This window comes from Eucyclogobius newberryi, unplaced genomic scaffold (genome assembly GCF_026437365.1).
Source record: "Eucyclogobius newberryi isolate DKJ021-1_F unplaced genomic scaffold, fEucNew1.0.hap1 SCAF_17, whole genome shotgun sequence".
Classification (NCBI taxonomy): domain Eukaryota; kingdom Metazoa; phylum Chordata; class Actinopteri; order Gobiiformes; family Gobiidae; genus Eucyclogobius; species Eucyclogobius newberryi.
In genome coordinates, this window is record NW_027315801.1 from 9,249,558 (window position 1) to 9,268,038 (window position 18,481).

The 18,481-nt window shown below is 41.0% G+C and overlaps 1 protein-coding gene across 1 annotated transcript in view; it reads right to left on the minus strand.

The window, feature by feature from the left end:
• The window catches only part of LOC140362778 (cadherin-4-like), a 297,462-nt gene that overhangs the window by 88,943 nt on the left and 190,038 nt on the right, over positions 1-18,481 (minus strand). Inside the window, exon 4 of the mRNA XM_072448968.1 lies at positions 13,703-13,929. Coding sequence (XP_072305069.1) covers positions 13,703-13,929 — 227 coding nt within the window. The remainder of the gene's footprint in view (positions 1-13,702; positions 13,930-18,481) is intronic.

An 18,481-nucleotide genomic window follows, 5' to 3' on the forward strand; every position in this document is an offset into this window, starting at 1 on the left:
TGTCTGGGAAACACGAGACCTTTAAAAAGCTCTTTGCAACTTTACTGAACATCAAAGAAACTTTCACCGAGGGCAATACTTTCTTATAGGTAATGAGCTCTTTCACAACAACAAATGCCTATATTTATTAGTTACTTCATTCATTTCCCACCAATAGCCTGTTCACGCGAGGTGGTCTGCAGCAACTTCAGTGACTACTTATCGACTAAATACATTTTGAAAGAGAAAAAAGGTCTTTTGTTTTTGTCTCGTTTAACATTAGTATCAAATAACTCTTGAAAGAACATATTTATTATTTAGCTACGCAAGTGGTGCAACAGTTTGACCCTGGCTGCGTCATAATGCCTAAAAATAACGTAAAAAGTCGAAGGAAGGAATTTACTGTACAAGAAAAAGCGGAGGTAATTATGATAACAGCAGTAGGTCTATTGAAGGGTGACGAATAATAGTACACCTAATTGAAACAGCAGGAGAAAAAGGGGAAATAACCTTAATGGAAATAAATGTCTTATTTTTAGTGCAACGTTCGATTTTTTTCTTTTTCTTTTTTCAATAATATCCTTCATTAACATCATCATGTAGCTGACAGTTTTTTGAAACTGTTATAACTATAATAATGTACCCATATATGTATAAAAACTCATCAGCAAATTCTGATAATATTTCCATTACACCATTTTCATCGATGCACTGTTTCTTTCTTAGCAACTTTTCATTTATTTATTTTGTCAATATATCGCAATGCGTGAGCTGCTGTGTCCCAGTAATTTCCCTTGTGGCTCAATAAAATTTGACTAAGGCTAAGCAATACATTAAAATATATATATATATATATATATATATATATATATATATATATATATATATATATATATATATATATATATATATATATATATATATATATAAACAAATACATGTATATATAAATAAATACACAAACATACATGAATAGTATTTGATGCAGAAGCAGTAGTAGTACCTGTCCCATCAGATTTGGAATAAAACTGCATATACTGCTACATTTTGCAGATAAAATTTACAATAAAAAACTACTACTACTAAAAACATGCTTTCAGAGTTTGAAAACACTTACTTACTTACTGCACTTACAGTACAGTTCTGCACTTCTGTCTCCTCTAACTTTACAGTATACACCTTGATTAAGTTCCTCTGATAAAATAGAACTAAAAAAAACACACCAGATGAACACCATGAATCAAATCTATTAAAATCCTGTACACCAGACGCCACCCTCCCACGCTCTCCTCGCTGCAGGTACGTCTAACTGCGTCCCGCGTGCTGTGACAGGGCCATAACTGTCATACAGTGTCTGCTACACAGGAATAAAAAGCCTATTAACAGAGCGCATGTCTGTGTGTGGATTTACGGCCTGCTGCAGACGACGACAGCCCCAACACGCTCGTACCTCCATCATGCCCCCCCCCAGTCAGCCGCACGCTCAGAGAAATGACCATCACAAACCTGTCTCTGTGAAGGATACCCCAATAAGAAGAGTGAAAGGTGGCCATTTTTAATCTGCACAGACAAATTATGCCCAGATCAGAGAAGTTACTTGGAGTGTTGAAGTCATTCTGCCGTGTGTGGTATGTTTGATCTGTTGTAGAAATGCAAATCTGCGTTTTTAACTGACTTATAATGCACCGTTAATTACATTTTATCATTCCAATTCATATATAGTACATTGTAATTGAGCTATTTTGAGAACATAATGAGTCTGGGTGATATTGCCTAAATGGATGGATGAAAAGAAGGCTATTTTCAGGGAGAGATCATTTTACCCAATTAGAGACGAGACGGACAGAAAGGTCAAGTCTGAGCACTAGAAAAATAATATGGGCCAAATATGAAAGCAAACTGCAACAGCACACTGGTTAACACCATTTTTCTGATTATTTATTTTATTAAAGCACAAATATATAGGCTTAGTATTTATGGATAAAGTATTACGTTATAAGGTTTTTTGTGAAGCAATTAGCAACTGAATTAATTATTATGGGCCCTTTCTTCCTTTGCTCTAAGATAATACCGCCTTTTACCCAGTCAATAAAACCTCTAACCTACCTGGACCAAAGAAAATTAAAAATATTCCCTGCTACACGTCAAGGTGCACCTCTCCATCATGTCTTCATATGTTTTTTCATGAAGCTCACGTTTGCCTGGAGTCGCCCGAGCTGACGCAAGCTGCATCTCACTGCCCAAAGGTTACATGAAATTGTCAATTTGCGGTGTGAATTTACCGACACATGTCAGGGTTACCGAGCAGCGCGAGCACGTCAGAATCCAGTCAGGAGCCAGTCAGCGGTGTGATGATGGCAGCGGCAGCAGCAGCAGCAGCAGCAGCAGCAGCAGCAGCGATGCATCAGTTCTGTTTCCATCACAACCTCCAGCTCCTGCGCTCCTCTGTCCAACTGTTATTGTTTTCTCCCCTCTCCCCCCTGGCATCACTGCTTCCTGACAGCTCGTCTCAATAACAGCAATTCCTCCAGCTCAGGCCTGTGTTAAACCAGAGAGCAGCAGCGGGTATTACCGTGGAGATGCACTGACCTGGCATTTTCAGCAAAACACACATTTCACATCTTCTAAGGCGCTAGTGAACACCATTAAATCTGTTTGAATGATATTATGTTAGCCTATTCCTATATTTGATACTGTCAGTGTATATTCATCAGAAACAGAATCAGAATCAGAAAGGGATTTATTGCCATTGTCAGTGAACATAATTCACAAACTAGGAACTTGTTTGGTATTGTTTGGCAAATGAATATCTGCACCATGGACCGTGTGAATTATTGTCCCAAAGCAAGTATGATTTATTTTTGTGGGATACAAGTGCCGCAATCTGTCGAGAGAAGTGGGCAACCACAATCCTACTCCAGATCATGAAGACAGGAAAACCATGTGTCTAAAGGCAAGACACTACAGGGGAATAGGAAAAAAAATGCATTTAGAAATATCAATTTGGAAAGTTCTATTAGACTTTATATATAGGAGAAAAGAAAAAAAAAAGAAAAAAAATCATACATCATAAACGGTTTTCATATTTAAATAAGGCATTTCAAATTTCAACATCTGAAAAATAGAAAGAGCCAGATTTACAATTTGTGAAAATACAAAGGGGATTTGGATATTATTTTGCCTTTGAAAATCTACAGATGCAAATTATTAAATTAAATAATAAAACCTTGTTAGGTACAGATTAAACATTTATTTTACTTGTTTTGTCTGTAGTGCCTGTTTTGAAGTACAATTTTTTAGAAATGTTCAACTGTAAAACAACATATTGATTCTGATAAATAATTCAACAGTAAAAAATGTACTGTTACAGTGAAGGTTATGTATGTTTTAGTTTTGCTCAAACTGGAACTTAAAACTCAAAAAATCAAAACCTTAAGGCATAAAGTCATGAAAGTGCTAAAAATAACTCCTGCACCTGAAGAAAAGTACTTTTTACTCATCCAGTACAGCTCTATTGTACGGAACTAAAAGTATAACGTACAGATACCTAAAAATGCAACTCAAGAGTACTTTTCCTTTTTACTTTGTTACTTTCCACCACTGGTTCCGAGTGGGTGGATTATCCTGGTTGGAGTTTTTTAGACTCTTATACTCTGTTTGGCTGAATTAAGCTGCAACACCAAAGCCATTTACTGTTTTGACACTCACTTTGTAGATCAAATCGCTGTCAACGTGCAGAAGGACTTTTGATCCAAAGTGCTAAAAGTGTCAAGTCAAATATACGCTTTTGTTCATTAACATTACATTACGGTTTAACATTACTCATGAGAGGTTGTCTAACTTGTTCCGCACGCCAGTCTGTTTTTAAAAGTACATACGCTGCTGTCTTTTTCTGCATTTCCACTCCCACACAGACATCTGTTTTACTGCAATACGCCACTGTCACTGATTGAGAGCAAGTGCAAAAGGAAATTAATTAGAGCAACGAACTACCACTATAATGATAATAATGAGGTTAATTTTTGCCACCACTAAAACTTTTGCTGTTGATATTCTACTTCTGTACTTCTAATAAGGCCTGAAACTTCATCTATCCATCCATCCATGTATCTATTCATCTATCCACCCATCCATTTATCTATTAATCTATCCAAATCTGTGGAGACTAGGCTCACAGTAAGAATGCATGTTATTTTTTTTAAATATATATTACAAAAAGAGACAAAATAAACAGAACAAGACCAAAAGAAAAAAGACAGAAGCCCAGAATGCATATTGTTCAAGTATTTAAGATATACACTTCTGTTAATGGATACATACAAGATAGAGTTTAATGCCAAACTGTGGAACATTCCAGACAGACAAAGCAAAAACACTCGAATAGAGTCAAGCAGGGGGCAGTTTTCAGGTAATTCTAATATACAGTAGAAAGAACCACAAAACTATTCTCCAAAAGAAGACCAGATTTATATTCTTAATTATGAGGCAGCAGATCCCACCAGAAAAGTTACGTAGTTCCCCTTTAATACATGAAAAAGCACGCCATGAATGAATAAAACCAGCTAGAAACTAATAACCGAATATTAAGAACGGTAATTGAGGTACAGTATATCTTCTTTGTGCTTTCCCCCAGTGCCACACCTACAGTAAATGCCTTTCAAGTGAATCCTGCTTTTTTGGCTTACGGTTACTACGATGCAGCATGCGCTTTTACAGTTTCTGCCGGGCGCTGGACATTTACGAATAAAAATAAAATACAACACGGGAGCAGGTTGTGGTGTTGGCGGCTGCAATGGCTCCTGGCGTGTATTGAAAGTGAAGGGTCTTGCGCGATGCGGACTATAAAAAGCGGTTCTCTCTTTGTCTGCACATTTGTTCTGATGTGCTCAAGGTCCCTGTGCGGCCCGCATTGTATCTGTGTGTATCTGCACGGCCCAAACAATGCTTTCAAGGCTGACTTCATTCAATGGACGCTCGGGAGGAAGGCTTTTAAGGAGGCTTTAAAGGAAATGTGTCAAGCAAGCTGCCATATGTGGTGGATGTGTTTGTGTGGGAGGGAGGGAGAGATGTGGAGAGGGAGGGAGGGAGGGAGGGAGGAAGAAATGTGGAGAGGGAGAGGGGGAGAGAGGGAGGAAGAGATGTGAAGAGGGAGAGGGGGAGAGAGGGAGGAGGAGATGTGAAGAGGGAGAGGGGGAGAGAGGGAGGAGGAGATGTGGAGAGGGAGAGGGGGAGAGAGGGAGGAGGAGATGTGAAGAGGGAGAGGGGGAGAGAGGGAGGAGGAGATGTGGAGAGGGAGAGGGGGAGAGAGGGAGGAGGAGATGTGGAGAGGGAGAGGGGGAGAGAGGGAGGAGGAGATGTGAAGAGGGAGAGGGGGAGAGAGGGAGGAGGAGATGTGGAGAGGGAGAGGGGGAGAGAGGGAGGAGGAGATGTGGAGAGGGAGAGGGGGAGAGAGGGAGGAGGAGATGTGGAGAGGGAGAGGGGGAGAGAGGGAGGAGGAGATGTGGAGAGGGAGGGAGAGAGGGAGGAGGAGATGTGGAGAGGGAGGGAGGGAGGAAGAAATGTGGAGAGGGAGAGGGGGAGAGAGGGAGGAAGAGATGTGGAGAGGGAGAGAGGGAGGAAGAGATGTGGAGAGGGAGAGAGGGAGGAAGAGATGTGAAGAGGAAGAGGGGGAGAGAGGGAGGAAGAGATGTGGAGAGGGAGGGAGGGGGAGAGAGGGAGAGAGAGATGTGGAGAGGGAGAGAGGGGGAGAGAGGGAGGAAGAGATGTGGAGAGGGAGGGAGGGGGAGAGAGGGAGAGAGAGATGTGGAGAGGGAGGGAGGGGGAGAGAGGGAGGAAGAGATGTGGAGAGGGAGGGAGGGGGAGAGAGGGAGAGAGAGATGTGGAGAGGGAGAGGGGGAGAGAGGGAGGAGAAGAAAGCAGGGTGCCATGTTCAGTTTCATCAAGCAAGAGCTGCGTTTTACACAAACTGTCGACAGTGCAATTCGCTGTACCTAATGGAGTGGAAAAACATGCTTACTATAAGAATAAGGCTGCTGTAGGATAAATGTAAAGTATTTAAGTACGCTACAATGGCACAGTGTATGTATCAAAGCACAAGTGGAGTAAATATCAAATCAATTATGTCTGAATAACAGAACAGAAATGGATATTTGTAAGTTCACTTTCTACAGCACAGAGAGCCATTATATATTTGAAGGCGCTCGTCAATGCAAGAGAAAGATTGTATATTGTACTGTGACGATTGTATGCATATGGAAACATCACAAATAATGTAGTATAGAAATGTTGGACATGATCCGGTGATAGAAATAAGCCTAATATTGGAGAAAGTCTAAACTAGAATAAAACCAAACCAAGACCATATAACATAAAAAAGGTAAACTCTATGTTTATCAACCCTAGCATGAACAGTTTGAAATGTGTAAGAGTTAATTCATACATAGTTAGAATTACACTAAAGCATAAGTAGATCATAATTTTACATATCTTTCGCTGTAAATTGCAATATTGATCTAAAACGGTGTAATAATATACAAATTCATTGAGTTCCTGTTCAAAACTCTTAATATTTAATTTTACCATAACAAGCTGCGGATTTAGAAAAGTGGCTACATGACATTTTAGAATCCTGCATATGTCACTCAGAGTCCCAACACTTGTTCTTGCCCAATTCTCCGAAAGTTTCGATCTGCACTTCCAGCCAAGTACATTCCCCAGAATACATTTCATTCTATTGTTTTCAAGCGCTTCTGCCTTCGCAAATATCTTCACAGTTAAATGCATAGTACTTTGAATAAATATATGCCTGTCGAGCTAACAACACTAAATGTTAAGCAGTGCTTTCATTTGTTTCTCTTTATGGCATTCACAACGCTCTGAAGTGCACATTTACCTTCTGTGCCCTTGTGCATTACACTTCCTGCACATTCAGAAAACACATTCAGTGGGTGGGGATAGGGAGTAGGTGAAAACAGGAATTTTCCTAGCACCAGTGTAACAGCTCATTAAAGTTGATTTAGCATAATATGTCCCTTTTAGCATTGCCCAAAAGACAATCTTTTCCTTCTTGCTTTTCTGCCTTGGCCTCTTATTCTGATATCATAAGCTATACACCAGACATGCACATTTCTAAACCAATATAGTGTGACAAGTTCACCCAGACATGCTCCTCCTGACCCTGGTGTCCATATTCAGCAGCCTAACCTCTGCCAAGCCTAATATGCCTGTGTGAGCGAAGCGCCTCCGTCAGCAGCAGCACGAGGCTGGACCTGACACATGTATTCCTTCGTTTCACTGAGGGCTATGCTGAATGAGCTCGTCTCGCATCTAGTACCAGTACAATGAGAATACAGAGAGTAGAGCAGAGGGGGGTTGAGAAGGGGCAGATGGGACCCCCCTAAACACCCAGTCTGAGTAAATCATGCTCCAGATTCCTCTATCTACACCTACTAACAGGTACTAGTGAGCTCCCTTCGGACAGAGGAGTGAGGGAGGAAGGTTGAAACAATGCGGAAAAAAACTTCTAGTCTGTGTGGATATGGCCTTATATGGCGATTATTCCCTGACTTTTCTCAGCAGCTGCTCGACAATTTGAAATCTGACCTTAACTGTGCGGCTCTGTTTCCCATGTCTCTTTGATCTACAGTATTTGCTGATTGTGCAAACTGTCGTGAAACTCTCTCTTTTTAAGTGAACTCTCTGAGCTCCTGCTCCGTGAGTCTCTGTCTTACTCTGTCAGAGCTGCCGTGCTTTTTGTCAGTGTGCAGGGCCGAGGAGGAAGCAGACACACACGGCCGGATGTCTGTCAAACAAGAGATTTTATTTTATTATTTTTATTTTGTCTCTCTCCGTTCAGGGATTATTTAAATACAAAGCACTAAAGTTTCGACTTGTTAAGGACGTTGAATACAGCGGATTCCTTCACCACGGCTCTAAATCGATAACGTTGGCAAGCACATTTTTCAGATTGTTTAATTCACATTTTAGTGTCAGTAATATTACTAAATTGGACTTGTATTCACTTGTTAGAAATTAAGTGCTGGTTTACTTGGTTAAAAGGGAAAAGAGGACGGAACAGTGGCAGAAGAGCAGAAGGAGAAAAGGCTTTAGATTGCGATCAATGAAATTCATTTATATTGTTCTCCAAAGTTATGAAATAAATGCAATTTACTATTCAGCTATATTTGACTGAAGCATCAGCAGTATATTTTTTATCATAGAAGGTTCTGATTTGAAAGGTGCAGTGTAACTTTTCTTATGAGGTGCTTGTCTGCTTAGAATTGACCCCTTCTAGGAATGCTCTGTATGGCATTTGATTTCTCCATGGAGACAAGCAGCCCCTCTAAGCCCAGTTACAGGTCAGGGGTCACATCTATAAAGTATTGCGTAGAAATTCAGCAAACTGATTTAGAAAACACTCAATTTGCACTTTATAGATTCCACATGCAGCTGGAATCGGCAAATGTGAACCCACGTCACGGCCTTTCCACGCCTCGAAAATGCCATAAAAATGCAAAGTGGCTTCTGAAAGAAATTTACCTAAACATGAGCCGATAATCAGTGGGTTTGTCCGAGGCATGCGGGACAGAGAGAGAGAGAGGGGCAGACACTGCACGCAGCAGCAGTCACATCAAAGGATTCATGATAAATACAAGTTAAAGTGATTGTCCCTCTCAAATTCAATTAAAAATAACAGACAAACCGCTCCTGTCCCACCTAAGGCCGTAAAAAATGAATGAATGAATGTTTTTGTTGAGACGTGCGTGAGGTTTGACATACCGAGGTCTGATTGGTCAAAGGAGGGACAGTGAGTGTGCACGAGTGACACGGATGCCCTTCCTGACAGAGCGAAAGCAGCGGGAGAGATATGGATGGATCAGCAGCGGAAGGACAAATGTTTTCGCTGCAGGAGTACAAGTGCAGGTAAAGAACAAAAAACAAGAAGCTCTTTCAGGTGTTCTTATTCTGCCAATAAAAGTGCATGCGGAATGTAAAAAAAACCAAGATCTTCTAGTCTGTGTGTGGATATGGTTTTAGTAAAATGAGCGGTCCAACCTATTCATTAACGGACACACACATAACTCCCACCTTTAAAGAAAAAGAAATGTTGGTTACTTCTGTGAGTGCGTGTGCCTGGGTCTGCCAAAGACATTATTTCCTTTATTTAAACAAGGGGATGCTTAAGAGGAAGCCGTCTGTTACAAAATACTGAAGGGGATTCTGGGTCCAGGTCAGGTTTGGACACTGGACTACATGTCGTGTCGTGTGTGAAGACAAATGAACGCGTTAGATCTGCATCTTGCCTCAGCACTTCATTAAACTTAACCTCCCTCATGCGCTCCGTCTGAAGGAGGAGTTTTCTCTCAGGTCCGATCGTTGTTTCATAAATGAATTCACAGATTCAGAGGACCTTCTCTGTAGAGGGAGAAAGAGCACCGGGAATGTGTGTCAGAATAATGAGTGGTATAAACAGCCCTTCTCCGTGTTTACGCCAACTTCTGTTTAAATGTGATAATCTCTCTGAATAAAATTAGTTGAGGCTAAAAGATGTATTTGAGGACAATTTCCTGAACCACACACTTCCTCAAACTCCCTTCACGTCTGCTCCTCTCCACGAGTGTTGTCTTTTCTCTGTGTCTCCAGACTTTGCACAGAGCTTACAGGAGGGTCTCAGTTTGCTTAGAGATAAGCAAAGTCCTGCGCCTGGTTTTTAAGTTAATAAATAAAACTAACAATAATAAAGGACTATTTTACAAAATAGGCATAACATTAGGTGGATAGGTTAAATAGTTTAGGCAATTTACAATGAATTATGGACCTGAGGTTTAGGATTCACAATAATCTTTTGGATGAGGATTAATTTCTCAGGTTGTTTTGGTTTGTTTGGGTAATTATGAATGCGCAACCGAACTCTGATCCGGACCAAAGATGCAAACTCTGGTCCGATTGAAACAAACTCTGGTCCGATTGAAACAAACTCAGGCGTGATTCGTCTGAATTGTGATCGCAACGAGAGTGGAACAAAACCAGGAAGTGACCATGAAGTGAGCTACACTGAGACCCACGTGAGGCTCAGGATCAAAACAAACTTCTGTGTGAGATCAATAACGGGACAAATAATATGCAAAAAGACATGAAAGTAACAGTAGCAAGTTAAAGTCTGGTCTAATTATGATTACTGATGATCATGCGAAGATATATCAGTTTCCTATGATTAACGGGTATTTCCAAAATAACAATGTTTTAAGCTAAAAAAAAACACTTAAGATGGCATTAACGTTGGAAAAGTGGCATATATATTTGTTTGATTAAGGTTATTCAGCCCCTTCATATTCACTCGTCTTTCTGGTGTGAAAACTCACGCTTCACCTCGACTGCAGCTCACACAGAGTTAAACATGTGGGTCAGGTTAGGCACACATGGGGCAGGTTATGCACACACGGGGCAGGTTAGGCACACATGGGGCAGGTTAGGCACATGTGGGGCAGGTTAGGCACACATGAGGCAGGTTATGCACACACGGGGCAGGTTAGGCACACATGGGGCAAGTTAGGCACACATGGGGCAGGTTATGCATACACGGGGCAGGTTAGGCACACATGGGGCAGGTTATGCACACACGGGGCAGGTTAGGCACACATGGGGCAGGTTATGCACACACGGGGCAGGTTAGGCACACATGGGGCAGGTTATGCACACACGGGGCAGGTTAGGCACACATGGGGCAGGTTAGGCACATGTGGGGCAGGTTAGGCACACATGAGGCAGGTTATGCACACACGGGGCAGGTTAGGCACACATGGGGCAAGTTAGGCACACATGGGGCAGGTTATGCACACACGGGGCAGGTTAGGCACACATGGGGCAGGTTATGCACACACGGGGCAGGTTAGGCACACATGGGGCAGGTTAGGCACACATGGGGCAGGTTAGGCACACATGGGGCAGGTTATGCACACACGGGGCAGGTTAGGCACACATGGGGCAGGTTATGCACACACGGGGCAGGTTAGGCACACATGGGGCAGGTTAGGCACACATGGGGCAGGTTAGGCACATGTGGGGCAGGTTATGCACACACGGGGCAGGTTAGGCACACATGGGGCAGGTTATGCACACACGGGGCAGGTTAGGCACACATGGGGCAGGTTAGGCACACATGGGGCAGGTTAGGCACATGTGGGGCAAGTTCTGGATTAGATGCGTAAAAGCCAAAGAATGAATCCAAACGCTGCTTAAGTCCTGCTTCAGGTTTGTTTATGTGAATGCGACTTCAGTCTTCAGACTATGGTCGAATAAAAAAAATAATTTTCCTCACACTTCATCCAGTTTTAGGAAACCTGTAAAAACTCATCATAAAGCAGGACACGTAACCTGTTTTTTACTGAAATTCCTGGAGGATTCCCCCCCACACTTTTGACGTAGACACTACTGTCCAAATCACTGATTGACAAACATCTCTAAAACTGCAGCTTTTATGGTAGAGCCAATGAGAGGTGATTACTGTTCTTATGATGCACATTGATATTCATCAAAACATTTTGGGAGAAAGTGGTGAAACAATGACAATGGTGATGAACACTGAGAGTGAAGGCTGGCCGTTTATGACCAGACTTACTGAAATTGTTATAAATTCCAGATTTTTGGAGGAAAGTTGCCAGAGCACATCATGATTGGAACTGATTTATGTGTGCCTTTATTATGTAGGTGGACATAATTTTATGCATCAATGATGCACACAAATACTACTTTGATAGCGTTTTCAGTTTTACACAAATGTTCTTAACACCTCCAGCCTTCTATATACGACATTGCACATTTTACCGTACACAAATATGTGGAAAAATTAACATAATTCCCACTTGATCCATCCTAATCTTTTACATGAAAACAGAAATATAATTGAGTGCATATGTAATGGAAATGCCTGCTTATGTACACTGTTCATGTTACACTGTTATGTGAACTAAAATCAGTGAGTGTGAAATGGATGCCCCCCCCCCCCCCCCCCCCCCCCCCCTCTGCTCCAGTCCCCGCCCCAGCCTCGGTGCCATCAGTCTGGTCCCAGCCCCTACTCTCTCCACCCTTCCACAACCCCCACACACGCCGATGCCTCCCCAAAACTCTGCACGCTTTGATATGAGCCAGCCCCCGGCTACCCAGACATCTGGAAGTTATTATTCACCAGAGCACTATTTCCATAATGAAACATCACATTTGCTTTGCGGCGCCCTGCTTTTCTGATGCCATTCGGATGAGTAGCACAGACCCTGTCTACAAGCGCTGTCTTCCAAACATCTTAACACTGGTTGACTCATGTAAAGAAAAAGTAAATCTTTCAAAGTTTGGAAGTATCCATGAAATAACAAAAATCACAGTAATCCTCCTAAATAATCATTCACCAACGTTCCAGTTTAGTCTCAGTTTAAAGCAATGTCTTTGAAATAAAATACTGAACTAAACTGTGTTTGTGCTATGGTATTATTCAATGTTAATTCCACTCCATAATAAAAGAACACATATTCATAACAATAACAGAGCTGAATGCTCTGAATGCTCTGCTTTATACTTCAAACTGGGACCTGGGTAATATGCAGCTCAATATACACAACACATTAAGGTGCACTTTTTATTCTGCATCTTTCTATCAGACAGTAATAACGTCCTGAGATACAGGAGCTCCTCTGTGTGATAGAGCCAGCCTTTTCCCCACATGAATCCTCTATCGCCGGGACACCACTGCTCCTTGCTTGCCTCAGTATATTTAGTTACTGCCCACTGTAGACTGGGGAGCTGGACATCTTTTCAAAGATGTTTTACTTTAAAGGTGCTGCATCCTACAGTAAAGTGTTAAAAGCAGTGACACAATCATTATAGCTTGTGATTTTGCCTGAGCTACATGCACAGAATTATAGTATTTGGTGGTGCACTGTCAGCTTGCTAGGAGTTGTGACATGTGGCAAACCACAGAACAAATCCTCTGAAAGTAACTGGATCTTAGGAATGTGTTATTATCAGTTTGTCCTGGTTTGAAAATGGTAAAAATATGATCTAACTCTTTTAAGAGCAGCAATTTAACAAGAGTGTGTGGCGCTCCATTTTATTCTATCCTAGATTTCCCTCAACAAACGTAACCATGTAGCAAACCATGTAACTTAAGCAATTGTTTATGTGTTTAAAAAATAATCTAGTATTTGGGACCAGGTATGACATAGTCCACTCTGTTTGGCCTCTCTATTTAACCTGCTGCTTTTGTCCCTCCAATCCCAAATATGCACCACAATGTTCATGTTATTTGTGCATTCTTATGATGTAATGTCTGATCGGAGCATGTCTTAAAGATGGATTTTTATATTTTTTTAAAGATAGAGACTGCCGATCTCCAGTACCAGCAGAAATCCTCAGCTCACCTCTGTACTCTTAAATGGAGGTAGAGGAGTCCAGGACCCCCGGGTCTCCAGGGCTCAGGATGTTTTCCAATAACAGCTTACAAGTGAGGGGAATGGGACTCGCCCCCTGTGGCACCATGATTCCATCACTTTTAACCATGTGCGACTGCTACTTTTTCTCCCCCACTCTACAATCTCTCCGCCTCTGTGGAAAACCCCAAGGAGTTTTGACCTGATTCTCGTCTGCCACCATCATCAAACCACTGGAGAACATTTGATAGCCGGGACTCTGGGATGATAATTGAATTTCTGTGCCAGAGCAGTAAGTGTCTCACCTCTTTTCCATTTGGTTGAAGTGAAGGAGAAGCGTCCGCTGATAGTTGCACGAGAGTCTCCCACACCTGTGATGCCGGACCGTGGGCGCTGACTGTGAACTGGACTGGTTTTTCTAAGAGCAGTACATCCTCCGGGACATAGATGGCTCCGTCTAGAAGTATGGTGAAGCTGGGGTCACTGCTTTGGAAGTCCACAGACTTGTTTCCCATGCAGTCATCAAACTTTACTGTGGACAAAAGAACAGAGTAAAAAACATCAGGATTCTTTCAATCATTTAAAATTTAGCTCATGCTTGGAGTTATGCAAGGCTGCTACCGTGGACATGGTCCTGGTCAGTTGGTTATGGGCAGATATTAAGAGAATCAAACAAACAAAGAGAGAATATGCCCACTGAAAATTGTGACTAAAATCATGAATTTATCTTTCCAAATATTGTCAAAGTATCAAACTTGGACACCCTGACAATGACCTCCCTTGGATCTTTTTCAAAATGAAATGGATTAGAAACGTAGCCAAGTATAATAAAAAACTCACTGCAGCAGTGAGAGTATTGCTGACAAACAGGAACAAAAACACAACAGTGGCAGAAGTAGCCTTTAGGAGAAAGTGACACTTTAAATGATCAACTTTGTAAAATAACGATGGCGAGCGTTTACATTCCACGCTCCTGTCAGAATGTATTGATTTCAAGCGTTGCACGGCAGTTAATGGTGCTATGATTTTCCTCCAAGTGACAAATAAAATGCTTTTAGCTTTTAATCTGAGGAGAATGGCTTCACTATCTGCTCTTTTTTGGAGGTGTCTGTCATTTTGAGTCAGTTTGGAGTCAGGAGGCCATTGGTCTGCAGCAGGACAAAACAGTGGGTATGAGTTAGGGTTAGGGCTACGCATTATTTTTACCTGCAACAAAGAACAAACAAAAAGAAGGGATTTTGAAGAAAATCAGTTTCTAGGTCATTTTATTTTAACAGTGGATATGCTTGAAACAAGATTAGATTTCGCACACTAAAAGATGATGCAAAATTATGTCAAAATTAAATATTGAATATATTTTGAATCCCAATTAAAAATTAAATAAAAACAATTATTTTGCCCACAGGGTTTGTGCAGCATACCTTTCAGTTCAGTCATTCAATCAAATGAAAATGTTGTAATGCGGACAGCTGATAGTAAGGTACTAAACTGAATCTACATACACGGTTAATGAATGATCTGTGATGTGCTTTGTAAGTAATTAGCAACTCATTTCACACCACTTCAAGGCATACATGTTTGCTTGTACAATATAATATTTCTTTCACAGCCTATGTTTGCATGCAGACACATGTGTTCTAAACTAACATGCTGGAAAACAGTACCGTACATACTATATTTGAGCTTAACCTATTACAAATTGGATTTAAGCAATTTAATTTATGGAGCATGTGATCAATTTGCAACTCCTATTAAATGAATCACTTTTACAATGTAATTATCTATCTATAAAAGCATGTGTTACACTCAAAGCATCAGAAACAAGACACCTGCATTAGACCAAAGGTGAGAACAACTGATATTCATCTCGACCTTACTGTTATGAAATACTTTTTCTTTTGCCACATCCACACTGAACTACCAGGCCCTCTCCTGTCTGATTTCCTCTAAGCCTTGATGAGAACAAAGAAATCAAATGCGCAGCGATCGTGGCCCACTTTGACCCAATCTGGTGACCTCCTCCTTGTTCTAGCTCTCCCACGGGCCTCTTAGCCGAGGGATTACAACGTCTAGACATCATATCATAAGAACCATCCAGTTGAGGGCTATAACGTTCCTCTTCACTTTCTCTCCGCTATTTGACCAGAGTAAACCAAGGAGTAAATGCCTTTTTGTCCTGTCTAAATGTGTCTGTTGAGGGGACACTAACAGGTGATGTAAGGCCACACAGAGAGATCGGCTCTTTACTCGCACTAAAGGTTTGGGTGCTGCTGATGACTGGTCTAGACACAAGGAGAGAGAAAATAACAGGGTCAAAGTGTAGCTTTAAACAGGAGTTGCAACAATATGAATGTACAGTAAAGATGTAAGGATCAAAAGAAGTCAAAGAAATATAGGACAAAATATCAGGATAAAGATAGAACATAATTGTCAGAAAACTAGCAATGGGCAGATCAATACTAAAATATTGATGTATTGATACGGACTGAGGTATCAAAAAGTATCACTTCTATCACTCTGTAGTGGACGACTGCCTCGATATTGCCAAGGTCTTTATGGTAGAGCTTCATGCATTAAAATATCAATATAACTCATTGGCGTTTTATTGATATTGCAATACTTTCCATAGTATTACTTGTTAACAGATCAAACTAAATCTCTCTTAAAGTCCATCACTACTGAAAACCAACCCGAAGACTGAGGAAAGATGCCAACAGTCACGACAAACGTACCTCAAAGGACAGAAAGTTGTCATATTTGTTGTTCTCATTATTGATTGATAATTGCATGCACAGTTTTCGTAAAAGGAAGTGAAGTTTAACAGAACAAGACACAAGACAGTACACAAGACCTTTTACTTCTATAAAACTGTGGAAGTTTATGTGAACATCTGACAAGACAAAAAAAAGATCAATCACCCACCCCTCATTACACAACTAAGAATCCATCTCTAACAATTGATCGATGAATGACCAACAATTTATTTTCTTGAACCTTTATTTACCTTCATGAAAGAAATAGTATGATTAATGTTAAGCATCATCTAACCATGAGTTAACCATCAAGGAACAATGTCCTCATCCAATGTAATGAAAGTAGTATCAAGAATAATTTAGCAAATGTCTTATTCGTGGAACAACGCAGAATGAAATATCCCCCCAAGTCTCGGACAGAAACAGACAATGACATCTGTGCAACTGCGAAACTGGTTCACATTCTGTTCTGTTCCAGCCATTATTTCTGTAGATTGCATTAAAATGTATGAGTGCCCCAAACACCAGTTGGCAAACATGTGTCTTTGTTGGGAATAGTTTTTTTTTTGTGAATTCTACTCAATAATACAAGACAGTGAAAGAACAAAGCGGGGCATATTGTGGCTCTAATTGTGCGACTTTGAGAGAGAGTCAAAAACAAGCAGCAGGTGGTCCGATTCCCATTTTCACTGCGCCCTCCAATTACCGCCTCGTCTCTGCGTCTCAGTGCGGGACAGGCAGCCAACGGCGCAGATGAACAAGCGACCGGGGGTTCAGGCCTAGCTTCGGGCTAACACATAATAGGCTTTCTATACTCCAGAGCTGCTCCAGTGTCGCATCCACAATGCTGCAGCGACGTTAGCTAAGCATCTGTACTGTTATACATGGTAGCTTTTATAATAATATTGTTTTATAATCAAGCATAAAAGCTGACAAATGATATTTTTGAGCTGAAAATCTCAACTTCTGTAAAACGGCTTTGGGTGTTGTACAGAATATGTGTGGCACTTACACTAGTTGGTCTTCAATCAATCCAATATATAACGTTACTTATCTCTGAGGGTCAATTTAAACAACGTGAGTCGTTAAAATGCTAATAAAACAACTCAAACAAATGTCTTGTCATTTTAATTCTTTTAAAAAAACAACTTGAATGATTGAAAAACAAAGGCCTGTTATATCACATTGGTCCAGAATCCACTCACGGAAAACATTCCAATGGTATAAAATTTCATCCACCAGAATATAGAATAAGCATTTACCCTTCTACACAGTCTGCACTTGGTTTGTGTACAAGCTTGTAGAGGAGTATTTGACAGAAATGTATGTTACAAAACAATATAAATGCTCGACAAATAGTCTTTTGGTGACTTCTATAAGCAACTCATTTTGCACCGCTTCAAAGTACTTATGTTTTATAGCACCTTGAAACATAAAATAAGCTTTTACATTTGGAGGATGCTGTCGTAGAGTATACATGTGTGCGTGCAGACAGCTCTCTCCGCTGCCCGCTGAACCCAGACAAGCTGAACTAACCGCACAAATAGCTGCATCCAAATACAGTGACAGGCCCTGCATCCCGGCGTCATACCCACAGGCCCCCGTTTGTGCACCAATTAAAGAGAACGACAGTGCCAATTCTACCCCTCCATTGACTCTCCTATCTCGCATCCCTTCAAACACACATAAACGCACACCAAACCTGTACTTTACAAGGCCCGGTCGATAGCTCTGTATGAGTGAGGCCAACAAAAGAGCAAGGAAGCACGGCACATTAACAAGAGCACTAAAGAGCGTCCAGGTTGGGCAGCGGTCTGGCAAATGAACCACCCGGCCTGCTGTGCCAAATCAAGGGACGTCACAAGATAACATTTTAGAGTTAAGATTATTTTTGGAAGAAACATCACTATTTAATAATTATTCACAATTATTGACACCATGAGCAAACAAATCCTTGCCCATTCTTCCAGCTTTATGAAATCCAAAGTTCATGACATAAACAGCCATATAAGAAGAAACCTTACATTTGGATTTACTTTGTTCATGGACAAATTCTATAGAAATGACTTCTAAAATCGTCACAATTCATGCACCAATATCCAAGCCGATCCACAAACATCGGCTGGATCTGGTATCGGTTCCAATATCTGTTTCAGCTTGTGAAATGATGGATGAATAAGACTATTTACTGGCGAAAATGAATATTTACACAAAGCTGTTCAGTAATACTTGCAAGATAAATCACAGTTACACAACAAAACATTTTATAATAAATGAAAGGGAGGGAAAAAAATACTCCAAAGCATCGATATTGAAACTGAAAACGCTGGA